The 21,570-nt window shown below is 42.9% G+C and overlaps 1 protein-coding gene across 1 annotated transcript; it reads right to left on the bottom strand.

Annotated features, from left to right (window-relative positions):
* Window positions 1-1,709: 1,709 nt before the first annotated feature.
* LOC143933573 (phospholipase A2 inhibitor NAI-like) lies at window positions 1,710-21,497 on the bottom strand. The gene is made up of 5 exons (XM_077456520.1): window positions 21,355-21,497; window positions 15,255-15,371; window positions 10,954-11,100; window positions 6,631-6,771; window positions 1,710-3,488 (listed from the first exon to the last, which is right to left on the bottom strand). The coding sequence occupies exons 1-5, from the start codon at window positions 21,404-21,406 to the stop codon at window positions 3,244-3,246; spliced, it is 702 nt and encodes a 233-aa protein (XP_077312646.1). The 5' UTR covers window positions 21,407-21,497; the 3' UTR covers window positions 1,710-3,243.
* Window positions 21,498-21,570: the final 73 nt, after the last annotated feature.

Genomic DNA, 21,570 nt, shown 5'->3' on the forward strand with positions numbered 1-21,570 from the left:
TTTACACCGCTGCTAAAGCACCTCAAAGAAGCTGCTTGCAGGACTTTTTTTTTTTTTAATGTCCTGCCAGCGCAGCGCCTTAATGCTTTCACACTGGGATTGCAGATGAGGCTTTTTTTTTACAGGGGCTATTTTTAGCGCCGAAGCGCCTGAAAAACGGGTTGCCGGTGGTGAATGCGCTTTGCTTCCTCATGTCAAAGCCTCCAACAAGGAGAACAATGAGAAGCACAAATTACCTAAAGAATAGCAGTCAGAGGCAGCAGTGCCATAGACCCCATACACACGATTTTCTGCAGAATTTTGTCTTCAGATTTGCCAAAACCAGATAATATGAGGTCATAATATGATAATATGAGATAATATGAGGTCAAATCTGAAGAGTTTCAGTGTGTATGCAATCAGGCCGGCCCTTGCATTATATGGTTTTTGGTAAATCTGAAGACAAAAATCTGCAGAAAATCTGATAGTGTGTATGGGGCCCTAGCTCTCGCACTGAGATGTAAAAAAAGAATAAAAAAGGGGACATAAAACACAAGCATTTTATTTTTTTAATTTACAACTTTTGACGCAAAGCACACAGAGCAAAACGTAATGCCATTTATTTTTATTTGGGGTTTACATCTATGTTAAATTCCACATGTCTACACAAGATTTATTTTCCATTTTTTTATAGAGATCTTGTCTTTAAAACATTTATTAAACATTTATAAAAAATACTTTACATAGTTACACACAAATACAAACACATAATATTCCTTATAGATTGCTTAGGGCTAATGCTGTACATAATGTAGAGCCCGGTGTTTTCTTTCTTTTTTTTTTAAAGTTGCATGCCAGATTTTTGCTTTTAAAATCCTTCAAGACACTGAACTGCTTAAAGTGTCGTTTTCCTGTTTATTTTTGCTTGTGGTCTTGGGTGCTGTAATATATATAATATAGAAGAGGAGGTCAAGTGCCTGGAATCTGTTGTGACAACAGTCAGTGAACGATGGGGAACAAGGGAATCTCTCTCTGTACTACTGTATTTTCAACTGTCATATATTAAAAAGTAAGTAATATATAAAAAAATTTTTTTTTTCATATATCTATAGAGATATATATATATATATATATATATATATATATATATATAGAATTCTAATATCATTTTCATATTTGAATATATAATATATATAAAAATGAAAATTATATATATATATATATATATATATTATAATTTTAATACATTTTCATTTTTGTTATATATATATATATATATATATATATATATATATATATATATAATTCAATATAATATAATATATATAATAATATAATCATTTTCATATTTGAATATATAATATATATAAAAATGAAAATTATATATATATATATATATATATATATATATATATATATATTATAATTTTCATAAATTTTCATTTTTGTTTTATATATATATATATATATATATATATATATATATAAATAAAACAAAAATGAAAATTAATGAAAATTATATTTTATTTAAAGTTTATTTAGAAAAAATGTAAATAGAAAAAATATATATTTATAAATTTTTTATTTTTGTTATATAAATTATATACATATATATATATATATATATATATATATATATATATATATATATACATATACATATATATATATATATATATATATATATATTTTTTTTTTTTTTAATTTTTTTCATATATATATATATATATATATATATATATATATATATATATATATATAAAACAAAAATTTAAATTTTATAATTATATATTTTTCAATTTCAATTATTTTTTCCAAATAAACTTTTAAAGAGTTTTGCATCCTTAATCCTTGTTAAAAGAGCCTAGGTGTGCATGGACACCTAGACTTTTTATTGAGTTGAGTTTAGGGGCTTTGTGCAAGAAAAGCACCAAAAGCTCCTAAACTCAGGTGTACACGAGGCCTAAGGCTGGTTTCACACCTATGCATTGTTAGTGCTTTTTGCATTCAACATGGTTTCCTATGGAACACCTTCTGTAGTGCATATCTGCAAAATGCAAAAAGCACTAACAATGCATAGGTGTGAAACCAGCCTTAGGCCTCGTGTACACCTGAGTTTAGGAGCTTTTGGTGCTTTTCTTGCACAAAGCCCCTAAACTCAACTCAATAAAAAGTCTAGGTGTCCATGCACACCTAGGCTTTTATCAGAGATTAGGAGCAGCAGAGTTTAGGGGCAGTTAAACTTCCCTCTCCTGAATGCAGAAGAATTGCTTTTAGGAGAGGAACTTTTTTGGGGGGAAAAAAAACGGCAAACATGGCAAAAACGCACCTTTTCGACAACAAAAGCGTGGAATTTTGTTCGAAGGTCGTTGGCTCCAATTTGTCTTGCCTACACACGGTCACAGAAATGTTGGCCAATTCCGAATGTGGGAACGCAGTGACGTACAAGACGTACGACGAGCCGAGAAAAAGGAAGTTCAAGAGCCAGTGCGGCTCCTTTTGCTTGATTCCGAGCATGCGTGAACTTTTGCGCGTCGGACTTGCATACACACGGTCGGAAAACAAAACCTTGTTGGCGGAAAATTTGAGAACCTGCTAGCCTACATTTGTTGTCGGAAAGTCTGCCAACAAATGTTTGATGGAGCATACACACGGGCGGGCTTTCCACCAACAAGCTCACATCCAACATTTGTTGTCGGAAAATCCAATCATGTGTACGGGGCATTACTTATTGGGCGTTTATCCATTTCAATAACAAGTACTCTGGCCAATGAAATGTATAAATGTCCAAACGTTAAATGAGGCTAAACACAGCACCGCATTTACATGCATTTTTGGCGTTTTTTAGCATTTTTCTGCTGCTACATCCAGGGGAGTTCCAGTGTACACGTAGCCTTCGGAAATGGAAATCAGTTATGGTTGGAGTTGACTTGCTCACTTGTCACACAACTCCTGGGTGGGACGGCCGGGACCCCGGCATCTGACACAACCAAAAAAGGCTTATGGAGGCTACAATACTGGAAATAAGGTAAGGTAGAAAAGCCTACCAGAGACATGAGGGCAATACCTCTCCGGTTGCAGGGACCTAATAGTTTTAAATCTTTAGAGACTCAAAACCGTTTATTTAAACAAAGAAGATCTGAAGTCTCCTCCACCCATCAATGTTGTCTTTCCTACTGAGAACAAAATATGTAATTATTTTTCCAAGCAATTCCTTTTAACGCTCAAAAAAAAATCCACCCAGACCACACACACATGGACGTCCTACCATTTACCGCAAAGAAGAAACAACAACAGTATACTGATAAGAGTTGCTGAAGGAGAATGAGCGATGTGGGAGTTGCCGGCATTGTCTTGGTCAGTTGGGGTAATGGTTGTATGGTTTCCCCCCGGAGTACAACTATAGGTCAGTTCAACATTCATTTGGTCAGATTTCACAGACTGCTTAGCAAGATTGCAATAGGATTTGGTGGAGCACCCTCGAAGAGCCTCCTTGGTGTTGAGTAATCCTGTAATGAGGAGGGATAATCTCGGGTTATTTTGTACAGCAGAGACATATTGATCATAGCCATATCACTGCCCTCCCTATTGTAGATTTTGGTTGCTAAGTTGGCTCTAGAAACAAGTGAAAGGTGCATCACTGACAATCCTGTGCACAACGTAATTTCCAGTAAATCTTTAATTGTATTTATTTATTTTTTATATAACAGAAAATGTACCAACCAGGGGCGGAACTGACCATTGGGCCACTGCCCGAGGGCCCCCATGCCACTAGGGGGCCCCATCAGGGTTGCCAGCCTCAGTAAAACCAGGGAAAGTATGTAAAAATCTGTGTTTTTTTTTTTTTTTTTTTACATCTGTCTCTGAAATGTCCCTTACCAGTGGCAGTGCGTCTATAAAGGGCAGCAGGAGCGCCGCCCCCCCCCCCCCCCCCCCCTCCTGTCACTCTCTAATTACCATAGATAGATAGATTCATGCAATGCATGAATCTTGGTTGCTGCTGACACCCCCTATTCAGGTGCCCAGCCCCTTTTCTTTCACCGGGCACCTGAATTACAGCAGTGGGGGTGTTTTTTTGGAATCACCTGATTAGAGCTGTAAGCTCTAATAGGCACCCAAAAAGTGAGAAGCGGGTGCAACGCTGTGCGTTCCTTGTCACTCAGCTCAATGTTACACAGTGGCAGCATTGGATGGCACAGTGGGAGCATTTGATGGCACAGTGGCAGCATTGGGAGCATTTGATGGCACAGTGGCAGGATTGGATGGGACAGTGGCAGCATTGGATGGCACAGTGGGAACGTTTGATGGCACAGTGGCATTATTGGGAGCATTTGATGGCACAGTGACAGCACTGGATGGCACAGTGGGAGCATTTTATGGCACAGTGGCAGCATTGGGTGCATTTGATGGCACAGTGGCAACATTGGATGGCACAGTGGCAGCGTTTGATGTGCACAGTGGCTGTGTTTGATGGCACAGTGGCACCGTTTGATGGTTACAGTGGCTGCAACTGAGTGGCACAGTGGCTGCGTTTGATGGCACAGTGGCGGTATTTGATGGCCACGGTGGCTGCGTTTGATGGCACAGTGGCTGCATTTGATGGCACAGTGGCACTGTTTGATGGGCACAGTTACAGTGGCTGCGTTTGATGGCACAGTGGCAGTATTTGATGGCACAGTGAGGCTGCCCCACCTCTCCAGTACCTTCTCAGCCAATAGAAACATGTCTGTGTATACTGTGTGATTGTATACTGTGTGTGTGTGTTTGTGTATACTGTGTGGCCCCATAATGTCTGATTGCCTGGGGGCCCCATAATCTCCTATTGCCCGGGGGCCCCATAATCTCCTATTGCCCGGGGGCCCCATGAGTTGTCAGTCCGCCCCTGGTACCAACATTCCTACAACAGTCCTACAATAGACATTTGGAAACCTTTTAGAAAACGGGACTGTGAAATGGTTTCCAAAGTGTATTTGATAACAAATCGTTAAAGTATTTTTTCAATTATAACTGTGATTATACACTAAAAGACTTAGTTGCTTGCACCATAAAATAATCCAGGAGTGTTGTGGAAATTCTACGTTGAGTGAAGGAACCATTAAGTAAAGCCTGAGTTGCCTGCTCCATACAATATGTATTATACTCTGACCATGTGCACTCACCATGACCTTAACTGGTCATTAACCATCACTTGCAATAGCATAGCAAAGAGGAGTCTGAATAATAATGGCGAAGGTTAATTTCCCAACATGTTTCTCAGAAAGCTTTGCTTCTTCAGGAGGTACAGTACATGGATGGAATGAGATCATAAGTATACTGAATGGGTGATCACCAATGCATGCTAAAACTCCTAGGCCTAAAATGTCTTGTAGGAACCATAACGGAAAACAAAATCAAAAACTCCAGGAGTGGTGTGGAAATTTTAGGTTGACTGAAGGAATCATTAAATAAAGACTGAGTTGCCCACTCCATACAATATGTATTATACTCCAACCACGTGGATTCACCATGACCTTGATTGGTTATAAACCATCACTTGCAATAGCATAGCAAAAAGGTGTCTGAATAATAATGGTGAAAGTTAATTTCCCAACATGTTTCTCAGAAAGCTTTGCTTCTTCAGGCAATGCAGGCAAATGGAGCAAGATCATAAATACACTGAATGGGTGACCATCAGTGCTTACTAAATTTCCTTTGCTCAAACATCTTGAGGACCATGAGGAAAAAAAAAAAAAACTACAGGCATGATGGACTGAAGGAACCATTACATTGGGTATATATCTAGGCATGGTGCCTTACATATAGGCCAGTTTCTTTATCTTTACATCTATTTTATTTGCCTCTTGTCACAATGATTTTACCTGTTCCTAGAAATGTGATAGCTTCCAAAATATTTTTATGGGTGACAAGATACTGTGAATGAGCTCGTAGGTAAGTGCAATCTGCTGTCTCCACTGTAGGTGGTGCTCGACCGAAGCAGTACTGCAGCTGGAAAGGATATCATGAGAAACTTGGTTTCTCTATGGTTTCCTCGCCCCCCTGGAGCAGCGTTCCGGTTGGCTACACTGGATCCAGGTGACTCTGGTGGCCATCTTAGGTCAAGCAGAATCTTTTTAAGTGCCTGTCCCCAGGTTTTGTTACACATTTGTAGAAAGAGGTGCTCCCTATGTCAGGCAAAGCACTGGCAATGATGAGATGTTCCAGAGGAGTAGGGAAAGGGTAGGGCCTACGTCTACACTTCTTCAAACTTCCACTTGGGTCGGACCTGCCACGCTGCAATCCACCTTCCTCACCAGTCACTGTCTTCAGCTTGGGCCTACCACTGCTACTCCCCACTGCACTGACCGAGTTCTCAAACGGGTGTTCTCCCTGAACTGTTTTGCAAGTTCTTCAATGCATTCGTTTCTGCATCTCTAACTTCAGTATCATTACTACCACCTACCCCACAAGATAATTCTCAATAAGGTTCAGATTTTTATGCTATTATTCCTATCATGTTTTTTTTTTTAGAACCCTATGTGTCACTATTGGGAGTAGTGAGTTTCTTGTGGTGCTTAAAGTATATGTTCCTCATTAGGACCCTCAGGAATTGCTGATGTTCATGTAAGTCAAAAAGTCAAAATATCGATCTCGTTAAACAAATGTTCTTTTTACCTGTGGTAAGGGTAGTTTGGAAGAGGCACATGTCTTCCTTTCCGGTACATTCCATTATCCCCTCCGGAGAGCAGTCGGTTGAACTTTCTGTCACACAGGTGCCACAGAACAACCCATTGGCTTCTTTGTCATCTGCCGGTACTTTGGAAACAGCATGAAATTACCTTAGACTGGCATATGCCCAATCATTTTACAGCACAGGCACCTACATAGAGTGTTAATGATTATTTTTGCAAATAAAGTCAAACTGTTTCTTATTGTTGGATAGAGTAAGGAATGGAGAGAGCCAGCCAGCATTTTATTTGTATCTAGTCTACCCACCTGGGATCTTTCTTTGCACTTCCTTTCCTTAGAGACCAAACAGGAAGTGAAAAGACATCTCCCCAAAGTGAAGGGAGGTCCTTTCTTGGACAGTTGTTATCAGAACTGGTGGAAGATTTGCCCTCTGTTCCTGTTCTGGTGACCCCTGTAAAATTTTGGATTCCCTCACAATTTGACAATGGCTTCAATGGTTTGGACAAATAGAGGGGATAGATACCTTCAAATAAGACAAAGACAGCGGAAAAAAATAATAATCTGACATAGGTTCTAAGCCTTACCTGCTTTTTCGGGACTGCTAGGGTGTGCATGTGTAATAAATGGTGCCAAAGTGCCACTCTGCTTGCTAATGCAGTCCTTTTGTTGGTGGGTTGTTGCATTGTGTACTTACAGTTCACCCGCTCAAGGGACACATGCATAGAATTGGACTGCAAGCAAAATGTGATCTAACTGATGTGACTTCAGCAAGTCTTCTGCTGGCGACACACCAAAAGAGGTATTCACTTACCTCTATAGATTAGCTCCCTTGTTAGGGCAGCAAGGGAGAGACATATTGCTCCTCCAGAATAAGGAAAGGGATGGTCGGCACTCAGGATGACATCCAAAATAGTATTCCTTTATTAAATACATGTACAGAGCTGTAAAACAGCCTACGCGTTTCGGACATTAGTCATTATCATAGAGCTAACTCTTCTCCCTCCTGCTGAATGCCCCCATAGCAAGCAGATAGCTATGGGGGGGAAACCCGAGCAGGCTCGCTCCCGAACCATTGCTCGGTATATCCATTCAGACACAGAGCATGGCTCAGCCCTGCCCCTGCTCTCTCCTTATTGTCTCACTGGCTGTTATTGACAGTAGCTGGAGCCAGTGGCTCACTCTGCTGTCTCAGCCAATGAGGAGGCAGGGACCCCCCGGAAAGCCACTGCTCTTGTGCAAATTACCCTGCCCCCACTCTCTCTTCATTGACTTACTGGGTGTGATTGGTAGCAGCAGGAGCCAATGGTTCCTGTCGCTGTGTGAGCCAATGAGGAGAGACGCTGCTCTTATGTACATTGCTGGATCACGATGGGGCTCAGGTAAGTATTGGGGGGGGGGCTGCTGAACATAGAAGGTTTTTTAACTAAAGGCAAAACTTATATATTTTTTCATTTTGAATAGAGTGGAGAGAGATTGGAACACCTGTCAGTTTTTGTTGCCATCTATATTCCCATTAGCGAGATTCATCTTTGTCCTGTTTAACATTAAAAAATTAAAGTAAAAGAAACCCCACATTTTGGATTGTCCCCAGAAAAGTAATAGAGGGGACATTTTTCAATGGGGATACTAGTTCTGGTGACCTGGGGGTCCCCAAGGATTTCCCTTAATTTATTGGGATTTCCTCTCACTTCCTGTTTGGCTATGGGGCAGGAAGGGAAGGTAGATCTCCCCGATGGGACACAGATTTATAAAATAAACATTACAGGGGTTATAACCCTTCCTTACCCTATCCAAAATGAAAAAAACAAAAACAAAATTGTATCATACTTACCGTAATTTTCTTTGCCTGGTGCCTATCCATAGCAGCATACATGTGATAGGAGCTTCGCCTACTTCCGCCCACAGGACCAGTGCATAGCTATAAAAAAATGGGTTCGGTATGCTGCCATGCCGTGGCGGCCCGTCCATAGAGAGAACACGGGTGCCGCCCCCCTATCCATGCATCTGGCCCCCTGCTCTACATATCAGGGCACTGGACTATGGACTCCAATGAAGGGTAAGTGTTTTTTTTTTTTTAAGCACCTGATTAGAGCCAGAGGTTCTAATAGGCTTCAAAAAAGGGTGGCCTCGGAGCGCAGAGCATTGCTCTCCAAGCCCACCCAGTTGTGTGACAATAGCAAATAAATTTTCGTTATTTAAACACTGAAGTTCCTCCCCTCCAATCAGGAGGCAGAGCGTGAAACCTGTTTCACGATTGGCCAAAGCGTGAGGCGATCCTATTGGATGCCTAGGGCTTTGGCGGAAGAGTAGACACATGGTGGAGGAAGCATGAGGGGAGGACACTGGAGCCGCCTGGTGCCTTTCCTGCTTTTCTGGTGCCTCCATGGCAGCATACATGGGATAGATAAATAACTAGCTATCAGAGTGGGGAGCTTCAGCAAATTCTATCATAGGAAAGTGAGAAAGCTTCTGGCTTCCTGCCAAAGACAGCTGTAGTAAAGACTACTAAGCCCATTAGTAGTGCTAAAAGAATGCGCCACAATAGAACCAGATTGGCTCTCCTGCCTGTCATGTTGGCCAACATCTCTACATAAGGTGGCCATTATGTTCAGATGCTGCTGGAGGAACTTACAGCAATTACTTTGGGTGGTTGCAGCCCAGCCATATATAGCGGGACCATAGAATTAACTTTAGGAACCTCAAGGTGGTTGTGCGCTGGAGCCTTCTACCATAGTTGGCTTCTAAGGATCTATGTATAGCTACTATGGCTAGCTAAAGTACAGCCCGAAGCAAAAAATAAATAAAAAAATGAGCGTAGGGCTAACATAAAATGGGACACGGGAATCTGGAGGTGACGGTTAAAAATTTTCTAGCAATTTAAAGGACTTTTATGGGATTGGTGCTGCTAGCCATGGGGGGGGGGGGGGGGGTGCTTCATGGGGAGTCTTTGTGGTAGAGAAAGTGTAGAATTCCCGGCATCCAGTGAAGAAATGTCGTGGAAGAACGTTCGCGCCCTGTATCGGAGTAGTTCGTCTTATGTCTGCTATTTCATGGCATTGCGGTTGGGGGTCTTTGGAGGCATTTTCAAACAAACCATGTGCTTTTCATATTAGGGACCCGTCTAAGGTATGGAGTCCCCGGTGGAATTCCAGTTATGGTGGATTAACTGGTAATTTAAAAAGTGTGGTAACTGCTGAATGTGATTCGTCCTGAGCCGGTGTGGTGCGGCTGGGGAACGTGTAAGTACTTACGAAGTGTATACTCGATACTTGGGGCCTCCAAGGATCGGCAACCTTTATTTGCTGGTGATTGTATCATTATTTTGGTTGAATAATTCTCGGCATCCGGTGAAGAATTGTGTGGGAAGAACGTTTCTGCCCTGCATTGGAGTAGTTCGTCTTATGTCTGTTATTTCATGTCATTGCGGTTGGGGGTCTTTGAAGGCATTTTCAAACAAACCGTGTGCTTTTTATATTAGGGACCCGTCTCAGGTATGGAGTCTCCGGTGGAATTCCAGTTATGGTGGATTAACTGGTAATTAAAAGTGTGGTATTTGCCGAATGTGATTCGTCCTGAGCCGGTGTGGTGCGGCTGGGGAACGTGTAAGTACTTACGAAGTGTATACTCGATACTTGGGGCCATCAAGGATCGGCAACCTTTCTGGTGATTGTATTATTATTTTGGTTTTCCTGTTTTAAGAAATGTTATGTTTTTTGTTATTGTTTTAATAAAGGGGCCGAAATGGCCAATTTTTCTCCAACATTTGTGTCATGGTTTTCTGGGTCATTTCTAGTTGGGGTAAAAGGATGTGGGTTGGGTAGCAGTTCGTGGTTCAAGGGTTTTTCCAATTACATCTGTGGTACCTTAGTCATGACTGTTTGCAGGTGGGTTGCTGTGTGGGTGTTAACTTTTAAAAAGCTATGCACTGGTCCTGGGGGTGGAAGTAGGCATGGAGGCCCCACGAAAAAAAGTTCTCAGAGCAACTCAGCTTCCCCTGCACCCCAGAAGACCAACCATTTTGGTGTTTAGTTGCGATGAAAGACATGTTGATCATAGACCTACTATTTAACACCAAACAAAACCGCAGCCAAATTACGCAATCAAAAACTGTAGAGTAACTTTCACATGAAAACATGCAAGCGCATTGGTACAGATACGGTATCTGAGGGCTTTTGATGTATTTTCTGCCAATACTGTAGAGGAGAACTGGAGTTTTGCCGTGAAATTATTTTTTTAAGGAAACAAATCCACATAATATTTAATAATGCAAAAACAATGGCAGTATTTGGATCCATGTCAGAAACTTACACTGAGGTGCGGGTGGGATGCAGTTGCTGGTGTAACAACAGCTGGTTCCTCTCCGTATTTTTCCATTGGGGACGCTGATACTTCCGGGGCTGTTACACTCCTTTAAAGCCACGCAGGAGATGAAATATAAGTCCATTTCATTTTCATCTATGAGAATATTGAGACCAAATTTGAAGAAGTACATCCATTATATTTTTCTTTAAAGTACATCAAAAAGCAAACCTTAACCACTTTCAGCCCCCCCGGACCATTTTGCTGGCTTAAGACCAGATCACTTTTTGCGATTCGGCACTGCGTCGCTTTGACTGACAATTGCGCGGTCGTGCGACGTGGCTCCCAAACAAAATTGACGTCCTTTTTTTCCCACAAATAGAGCTTTCTTTTGGTGGTATTTGATCACCTCTGCGGTTTTTATTTTTTACGCTATAAACAAAAATAGAGCGACAATTTTAAAAAAGACGCATTATTTTTTACTTTTTGTTATAATAAATATCCCCCAAAAATATATAAAAAAAAACTTTTTTCCCTCAGTTTAGGCCGATACGTATTCTTCTACATATTTTTGGTAAAAAAATCGCAATAAGCGATTATTGATTTGTTTGCGCAAAAGTTATAGCAATTACAAAATAGGGGATAGTTTATGGCATTTTTATTAATATATATTTTTTTTACTAGTAATGGCGGCGATCAGCAATTTTTATTGTGACTGCGACATTATGGCGGACACATCGGACATTTTTGACGCATTTTTGGGACCATTGTCATTTATACAGCAATCACTGCTACACTGATTCCTGTGTAAATGACACTGGCAGTGAAGGGGTTAACCAGGAGGTGGCAGTGTAGGGGTTAAGTGTTCCTAGGGGCGTGTTACTAACTGTGGGGGGCTGGGTTTTGTGTTAGTGAACACTGATCTCAGCTCCAATCACATGGAGCAGAGATCAGCATCACTTGTTGCTAGGCAGAACGGGGAGATGCTGTTTATAACGGCATCTCCTCGTTCAGCGGCCCCGGAAACGATCGCGGGTATCCCCACAGCGATTGAGTCTGCAGGACCCGAGATCGGACTCACGGGGGTCCCGACCAGCATGGGAGCGAGCTGCCGGCGGCGCGCTCGCGATGGCAGGGCGGCATTTAAAAATTGGACATACCTGTATGCCAATATGCCTGCCCGTGCCATTCTGCCGACGTACATCGGCGTGCGCCGGTCGGGAAGTGGTTAATTTTAGGGGAATTTTCCTTCACTTCTTTTCCCAGAGACACAATAAGAAGTGAGAGGAAAATCAACCACCTCCAGCCCGGGCCTTTTCTGGCGCCTTTTGTTCAGATGTAAAAATTAGGGCTGTGGAAATTAAAGATTAATTCCTCGATCGATCATTAATTTTTTTTTTTGATCGATCAAAATTCTTTTGATTGGTACTCTCCGCCGGCTTCCGGGGTCTTCAAGGAGTTCCGTCGGAGATCCGGTGACGTCACCTTCAAGGACATCGATGTCACCGGACTCCTTCCCCCTTCCACAAGTGTCAAAATGTCACTTCCACCCTTAGCTCTTAAAAAGGGACATTTTTTTTTTTGTATTTTTTTTGACATTTTTCTATTTTTTTTTTTGTATTTTTTTTTTTTGCATTATAGTGTAAATATGAGATGTGAGGTCTTTATGACCCCATATCTCATATTTAAGAGGTCCTGTCATGCTTTTTTTCTATTAAAAGGGATGTTTACATTCCTTGTAATAGGAATAAAAGTGACATCTTTTCTTTTTTTTTATTGTATTTATTTTTTATATATTTTTTTATGTAAAAATAAAAAATACAATAAGTATAAAAAAATAAAATAATAATAATAAATAAAAAAAGTAAAATAAATAGGGGAAAAAATGTTTTTAAACGTGCCCCGTCCCAACGAGCTTGCATGAAGAAGCGAACGCATACGTCAGTAGCGCCCGCATATGAAAACGGTTCCTTGAAATAGGAATAAAAGTGACATCTTTTCTTTTTTTTTTTATTGTATTTATTTTTTATATATTATTTTTTTTATGTAAAAATAAAAAATACAATAAGTATTAAAAAATAAAATAATAATAATAAATAAAAAAGGAAAAAAAATAGGGGAAAAAAATGTTTTTAAACGTGCTCCGTCCCAATGAGCTTGCATGCAGAAGCGAACGCATACGTGAGTAGCGCCCGCATATGAAAACGGTGTTCAAACCACACACGTGAGGTATTGCCGCGATCTTTAGAGCGAGAGCAATAATTCTAGCCCTGGACCTCCTCTGTACCTCAAAACATTCAGCCTGTAAAAAAATTTAAACGTTACCTATGGAGATTTTTAGGGGTTAAAGTTTGTCGCCATTCCACTAGCGGACGCAATTTTGAAGCATGACATGTTGAGTATCAATTTACTCGGCATTACATTATTTTACACAATATAAAAAGAATTGGGCAAACTTTACTGTTGTGTTATTTTTTAATTCAAAAAAAGTGTTTTTTTTCCCAAAAAAGTGCGCTTGTAAGACCGCTTCGCAAAAAAGGTGTGACAGAAAGTATTGCAATGAGCGCCATTTTATTCTCTAGGGTGTTAGAAAAAATAATATAATGTTTGGGGGTTCTAAGTAATTTTCTAGCAAAAAAAAAACTGTTTTTAACTTAGAAACAACAAATCTCAGGAAGAGACTCGGTCCTTAAAGCGGGAGTCCGCCGTGTTTTTTTTTTTTAAAGTCAGCAGCTACAAATACTGCAGCTGCTGACTTTCAAAATAATCACACTTACCCGACCAGCGCGCCCGCGATGTCGGCACCCGAAGCCGATCTCTCGATCGTCTCTCGGGTGCTGCCGCCGCCATCTCGGGTATGGGAATCAGGAAGTGGAGCCTTTCGGCTTCATTTCCCGGTTCCCTACTGCGCATGCGCGAGTCGCACTGTGCAATAAGGATGGTCCCCGCTGTCTCTGGGATCCATGTGTTTCCCAGCAGGCAGCGGGGGGCCTTCGGAAAGGGGTGTGGATTCTGCGGAAAGGGGCGTAGCTTCTGCAGAATCTACGCCGGAAGTGGGTGCAGATACCTGTACTGTACAGGTACCTGCACCCCCCTCCCCCCTGAAAGGTGCCAATTGTGGCGCCGGAGGGGGGGAGGATTCCAATGAGCGGAAGGTCCACTTTAGGGTGGAGCTCCCCTTTAAAGTGGTTGTAAACCCTTACAAACCACTTTGACCTGCAGGTAAGCCTAGATTAAGGCTTACCTGTAGGTGCAAGAAATATCTCCTAAACCTACACGGTTTAGGAGATATTTGCAAAAAGACAGCCACCGCTGTCTACGGCGCATGCACCGTAGACAGCGGCGTGCAGGCGCACGAGCATGCCGCTGCTAATGGCGATATGCCATTAGTAGCGGCTCCCGTGCGCATGCGCAGGAGTGACGTCATCGCTGCTCCAGCAGCTGTGAGTGGCCAAAGCAGCGATACCCGGAATAAGATGGACGCTCCGTGCTACAGGGGACAGCAGTGACATCACTGGCTCCTGTGTCAGGTAAGCAACATATAATGGGCTACTATGCGATGCATAGCCCATTATGCTTTACCTTTGCAGGGAGACAAAGAGGAAGTGAACCCATCAGGATTGACGCCATCGCGGCTCCGGCCACTCACAGCGCCCGGAAGTCGCTCCATCGGCATCGGAGGAGGGGAACAAGGACGACTTTGGGGGCTTTGATCTCAGGTAAGTAATTCATAATGAGCTAGTATGCTACGCATACTAGCTCATTATGCCTTTGCCTTGCAGGGTGTATTTTTTTTTTTTTAAGAGGCTTTGAGGTGACAATGGCCAAAAGGGCAAAAAGGAGAAGTTGGGTTCTAACCCTTCTCTCCTCCATTAGGGTTACAGAAAACAAATCGTTGGCTTGACATTTACTGACATTTACCTCTCTACAGCTGTTCAAAAGAATTTATCCAACTTGTCTGAGCTTTCAGAAAGCAGGGGGTTGGGAGCTGAAATTCCACTCTGCAGAGCTCAGCTAGGAGAGCAGCACAGCACACAGGAACAGAGCTGAGGCTGTCAATCACAGGATGTGTGCTGGAGGTCCCACCCCATAAACGTTTATCTCTTGGTGTCTTCCTGACACCAACTTGTCAGAGGCGGCAGAGAGAAATGACACTGGATTGAGGCAAGCCCACACTATAGAGGGATATGCTTTGTTCATATTGCATGTCTGAGGTTTACAACCACTTTGATTTAAATTTTTATAACTTTCTTTTAATAATTTTAGCCCAATTTATTGGAATTTAAATAGTTGCATCCCGTATAACCTACTGATTTTGGTTACTGTGCGAACGGCACCACACGCATGGTCAGGGGAGCATGTCTCCGTTGTACCAACGCAGGATGAAGAATCTTGACCCAGGCATAGTTTACACGTGAGGGAATAACCTGCAACAAAAAAAAAATGTTACATGAATGAGGAATGGATTTAAGCTGAACCACTAGCCCAGCCCCCCTCCCCCCCCCAGCCTCCACCCCAAGCTGACCGCTGTTTTACTTCAAATACTGCAGCTCCTTTAACCGCTTCAGCCCCGGAAGATTTTACCCCCCTTCCTGACCAGAGCACTTTTTGCGATTTGGCATTTTAACTGACAATTGCGCGGTCGTGCGACATTGCAACCAAACAAAATTGACGCCCTTTTTTTCCCCACAAATAGAGCTTTATTTGGTGGTATTTAATCACTTCTGTGGTTTTTATCTTTTGCGCTATAAACAAAAAAAGAGCAACAATTTAAAAAAAAAAAAAAAAAGAAATCCCCCAAAAATATATAAAAAATTTTTTTTTTCTCAGTTTAGGCCGATATGTATTCTTCTACATATTTTTGGTGAAGAAAAAAAAACCACAATAAGCGTATATTGATTGGTTTGCGCAAAAGTTATACTGTCTACAAAATAGGGGATAGATTTATGGCACTTTTATTATTAATTTTTATTTTTTTATTAATAATGGCGGCGATCTGCGATTTTTATCAGGACTGCTACATTGCGGCAGACAGATCGAACACTTTTGACACTATTTTGGGACCACTGTCATTTATACAGTGATCAGTGCTATAAAAATGCACTCATTACTGTGTAAATGGCACTGGCAGGGAAGGGGTTAAACACTAGGGGACAATGAAGAGGTTAAGTGTGTCCTAGGGAGTGATTCTAACTGGATGGGATGGGCTACCACTGACATGACAGTGATCACTGCTCCCGATGAGAGGGAGCGGTGATCCCTGTCATGTCACAAGGCAGAACGGGGGAAATGCCTTGTTTCCCCGTTCTGCAGCTCCGCGACACAATCGCCAGACACTGGCGGACATCGAGTCCACGGGACACGTGGGCATGGTCACGCTGGATGTGGTGGGCGAGCACGCCCAGTAGCCCCGTCAATGAAACGGGACGTATAGGTATGCCCATTTGCCCACTGCTGCCATTGTGCCGACGTATATCGGCGTGCGGCGGTTGGCAAGTGGCTAATGTAAATAAATATGCATCGACAGGGAGGAAACTCCTGCATCACACAACCCCTTATGCCTAATCCAAAAGCACACCATCCCTATAAACAGAAACCCATAGGACCAAGAACGTGCTAATTACTTCCCTAACTGTTTATCAACTACCCCAGGACAAGAGCCTTAGCGATTGGCTGGTCTGATCAATATTCCTAACTTAGAAGGTAACCCCTCTGAGACCCCTTTCACATGGGGTTGACTCCGGCTGCAATCCACTTGCTCAGCAGGGGTTCTGTCCACTGATCCACGCTGAGCAGACGGATGACAGGCCCGTATTTCCATCGCTTGTGCACAGCAGACACAAACACAGCCCCGCTCTCCTCTATGGGCGTCTCCACAGGATGTGGAAACCTTGCAAAAAGATCTGAACAAATGAATGGGGTGGGCAACTACTGTACATGGCAAATGAGGTTTAATGTGTAAAAATATAAAATAATGCATTTGGGTGACCAAAATATGAATGCAGCCTATGCACTGCGGGGAGAACCTCTGGAGGAACCTCTGGGATAGGCTCAGCAATGGCATGCAATGCCAATCTGCTGCTAACAAAGCAAACAGAATATTGACATTAAAAAGGGGGATCAACTCCAGAGATAAAATGATAATTCTCCCGCTCTACAAGACTCTGGTCCGGCCGCACCTGGAGTATGCTGTCCAGTTCTGGGCACCAGTCCTCAGGAAGGATGTAGTGGAAATGGAGTGAGTACAAAGAAGGGCAACAAAGCTAATAAAGGGTCTGGAGGATATTATTTGTGAGCACTAAACTTATTCTCTCTGGAGAAGAGACGCTTGAGAGGGGATATGATTTCAATATATAAATACCGTACTGGTGACCCCACAATAGGGATAAAACTTTTTCGCGGAAGGGAGTTTAACAAGACACGTGGCCACTCATTAAAATTAGAAGGAAAGAGATTTAACCTTAAAGCGGAGGTCCACCCTAAAGTGGACCTCCGCTCATCGGAACCCTCCCCCCCTCCGGCGCCACAATTGGCACCTTTCAGGGGGGAGGGGGGTGCAGGTACCTGTACAGTACAGGTATTCTGCACCCACTTCCGGGATAGCTCTCTGCGGAAAGGGGCGTAGATTACGCCCCCTTTCCGCAAGTGCCCCGCTGCCTGCTGGGAAACACACAGATCCCAGAGGCAGCGGGGACCGTCCTTATTGCGCAGCGCGATTCGCGCATGCGCAGTAGGGAACCGGGAAATGAAGCCGAAAGGCTCCATTTCCTGATTCCCATACCCAAGATGGCGGCGGAAGCACCTTACAGACGATCTAGAGATCGGCTTCGGGTGCCGACATCGCGGGCGCGCTGGACAGGTAAGTGTCACTATTTTAAAAGTCAGCAGCTGCAGTATTTGTAGCTGCTGGCTTTTTAAAAAAAAAAAAAACGCAGAGTCCCGGCGGACTCCCGCTTTAAATTACGTAGAGGGTTCTTTACTGTAAGAGCGGCAAGGATGTGGAATTCCCTTCCACAGGCGGTGGTCTCAGCGGGGGGGCATTGATAGATTCAAGAAACTATTAGATAAGCACCTGAACAACCACAACATACAGGGATATACAATGTAATACTGACATATAATCACACACATAGGTTGGACTTGATGGACTTGTGCCTTTTTTCAACCTCACCTACTATGTAACTATGGATTGGATGTAGGTGTTTACACCCATGTGGATGTGTTCGGGTTTAAAGGGATGAGGTGGCAACCATATGCTCCATAGAGAAGAATGGAGCTTCTGATCGGTTCCGACTGCAAAACAGGCAGGTGGACCCGATCGGAACATTTGTATTGAAAGAATCCTAAGGCTTGATTCACACCTATGGCATTTTAAGTGCTTTTTGCATTTTTCAGATTTGCACTACAGCCTAATTAACATGTTTTCCTATGGAACACGTTCTGTAGAGCAAATCTGCAAAATGCAAAAAGCACTAAAAATGCCATAGGTGTGAATCCAGCCTAACACAGACTCCTGGAATATGCTCAGTTTGCAAGAAGCAGTAAACAAACTGAGCCCGGGCACACCCTGAAGCAAGAAGGAACATCCAGGTTGGCTGCAGGCCAACAGCTCCCCGCAGATCCCAAACATATTGAAGACCTTTAAAGCCCCTTCAAATACAATGGTGGCTGAACAATTCTTATTTTCAGGTAAGTGTGCTACAAAAGAATAATGTTTGCGTGTTTGATGGTAACATTTACTCTATTGCTTCAGCATCCTCGTACATCGAATAGCTTGGGATGGTATGATTTAGCTGATGCCAAAAACTTAGCTGATAATAGTGATCACTACAAAATAGTGAATTGAGCCTATACACTCTACGACAGCAGTTGAGAGGTCTTCCTTCTAGACATCTGGCTAGACATTTATAAAATATAACTTGCTCTTACTTTAGTGTTTCTCAGCCAGGGTTCTGTGGAACACTAGGGTTCATCCAGGTCTTTCTTCTATACATCTGACTAGACCAGTGTTTCTCAACTCCAGTCCTCAAGTAGGGTTGCCACCTGTCCAGGATTCACCCGGACAGTTCGGATTTGGAATCCTGTGTCCGGGTTTCAGTCTGCCTGAAACCCGGACACATTATTTAGACTGGGCTGTGGCTCCCCAGGTAGCTTAGATAGTAACACAAAAATCTGTTGCCATTCGGGATCTGCTCTCTGAGGGTAGGTTTGGCATCACTGGGGGGGGGGGGGGGCATGATGTTAGTAAGAGCAGTTTGGCCACAGCCACTGTTTTCCGCAGCGCACTGCATTACCACTTTCCTTGGGGGGGCACCCAAAGGTGTCCCATGTCTTTTATTTTTTATTTTTTTTCCAAAAAAGATTTTATTGAAAAACTGCAAGACATACAAACGTGCAAGTCATATAAGCATCTTAAACATAAGGTGCTGCCACGACCTTAGCTACTCGCAATACAGACAACGCTATTACCCTGCTACATTGGTCGTGGCTAATAGAACATTGCTATACAGAGGCACAACTGATTAGCAAACACAGAAATAATGTGGACCTATCTTATAAAGAGGCTTACTCAGGTCGTGCCGGGTAGTGCTGGGCCAGAGTCCCCAGCCTTCAGGACCGGTATCCGCCGGACCCGCTAGGGTGCGTGGGGTGGCGTAGTTCCCGACACTCGTGACCGAGTGGGAGAGCAAACGGCTGCTTTATTCAAGCCCCATAAAATGAAATATTCCAGGTTTGACTGAGGAAATGTGAGGGGGCAAAAGGATTGAAGGGGGGGGGGGGGGGGGTAAAGGGAGAAAGAAAGAAAGGAACTCGGGGGGGAGAAGAGGAGGGGGCGGGTAGGTGTCCCCCCCAGCCCCCGCCGACCGTGCGCCTATTTGGTGTCCCATGTCTTTTATAATCCTATAGTGTATACTACGAAAAAATGTGCCCTGTGCCACTAAAGTGTTCGGGTTTGGCTTGAAGAAAAGGTGGCAACCCCATCCTCAAGGCGCCCCAACAGGTCAAGTTTTCAGGCTTTCCATTATTTTGCACAGGTGATTTGATCAGTTTCACTGCCTTAGTAATTACCACAGCTCTTTCATCTGAGAGAAATCCTGAAAACATGACCTGTTGGGGCGCCTTGAGGACTGGAGTTGAGAAACTCTGGACTAGACATTTATAAAATATAGCTTGCCCTTACTTTAGAGCAGGGTTTCTCAAACAGGGTTCTGTGGAACACTGGGGTTCATCCAGGTCTTCCTTCTAGACATCTCAATAGACATTTATAAAATATAGCTTGCTCTTACTTTAGAGCAGGGTTTCTCAACCAGGGTTCTGTGGAACACTAGGGTTCATCCAGGTCTTCCTTCTAGACATCTAACTATACATTTATAAAATATAGCTTGCGCTTAATTTAGACTAGTGTTTCTCAACCAGGGTTCTGTGGAACACTAGGGTTCATCCAGGTCTTCCTTCTAGACATCTGACTAGACCAGTGTTTCTCAACTCCAGTCCTCAAGGCCCCCAACAGGTCAAGTTTTCAGGCTTTCCATTATTTTCACTGCCTTAGTAATTACCACAGCTCTTTCATCTGAGGGAAATCCTGAAAACATGACCTGTTGGGGCACCTTGAGGACTGGCGTTGAGAAACGCTGGACTAGACATTTATAAAATATAACTTGCTCTTACTTTAGAGCAGGGTTTCTCAACCAGGGTTCTGTGGAACACTAGGGTTCATCCAGGTCTTCCTTCTAGACATCTGACTAGTCCAGTGTTTCTCAACTCCACTCCTCAAGGTGCCCCAACAGGTCAAGTTTTCAGGCTTTCCATTATTTTGCACAGGTGATTTGATCAGTTTCCCTGCCTTAGTAATTACCACAGCTCTTTCATCTGAGGGAAATCCTGAAAACATGACCTGTTGGGGCGCCTTGAGGACTGGAGTTGAGAAACGCTGGACTAGACATTTATAAAATATAGCTTGCTCTTACTTTAGAGCAGGGTTTCTCAACCAGGGTTCTATAGAACACTAGGGTTCATCCAGGTCTTCCTTCTAGACATTTATAAAATATAGCTTGCTCTTACTTTAAAATGTAGGGTTTCTCAACCAGGGTTCTGTGGAACACTAACAACACTAGGTTTCATCCAGAGGTTGCTAGGGGTTCCTTGAGCAATTTCTACCTCTCCGATAAGTTCCCACTGACACCATTGATCTTTTTAGCTATCTGTAAGGGGGTAATCCTTCCCAATGACGACACGTGTAAGGAGCGTTCTTCCCACCGACTATCACACTAATGTATCATGAGTCGTAGATATAGTATTTTTTAGCAAGGGTTCTCCAAGACCAGAAAGTTATATTGTGCTGGAAAGGTTGAGAAAGGCTGCTGTAGATATATATGAGACAGCATATAAATCTGAAGAGAACGGACTCACCAGTTGCTGTGAAAGCTGAGAGCACACATAGATATCCCAGGAGCGAGCTCATGATGAGGTACAAGTGTTGAATACTCGAATGAGTCAGTCTAATGTGGGATATCCAGCCGACTCCTCAAAGTAATGCACAAATGATAGGAGGGGCTGTAATAGCCGGCCAATAGTCATGCATACCTCCCAACTTTTTGATATGGGAATGAGGGACACCTATCAGCA

The sequence above is a fragment of the Lithobates pipiens genome, unplaced genomic scaffold (assembly GCF_037356315.1).
Source record: "Lithobates pipiens isolate NorthernLeopardFrog02 unplaced genomic scaffold, aLitPip1_a1.2 Scaffold_27, whole genome shotgun sequence".
NCBI classification, from domain to species: domain Eukaryota; kingdom Metazoa; phylum Chordata; class Amphibia; order Anura; family Ranidae; genus Lithobates; species Lithobates pipiens.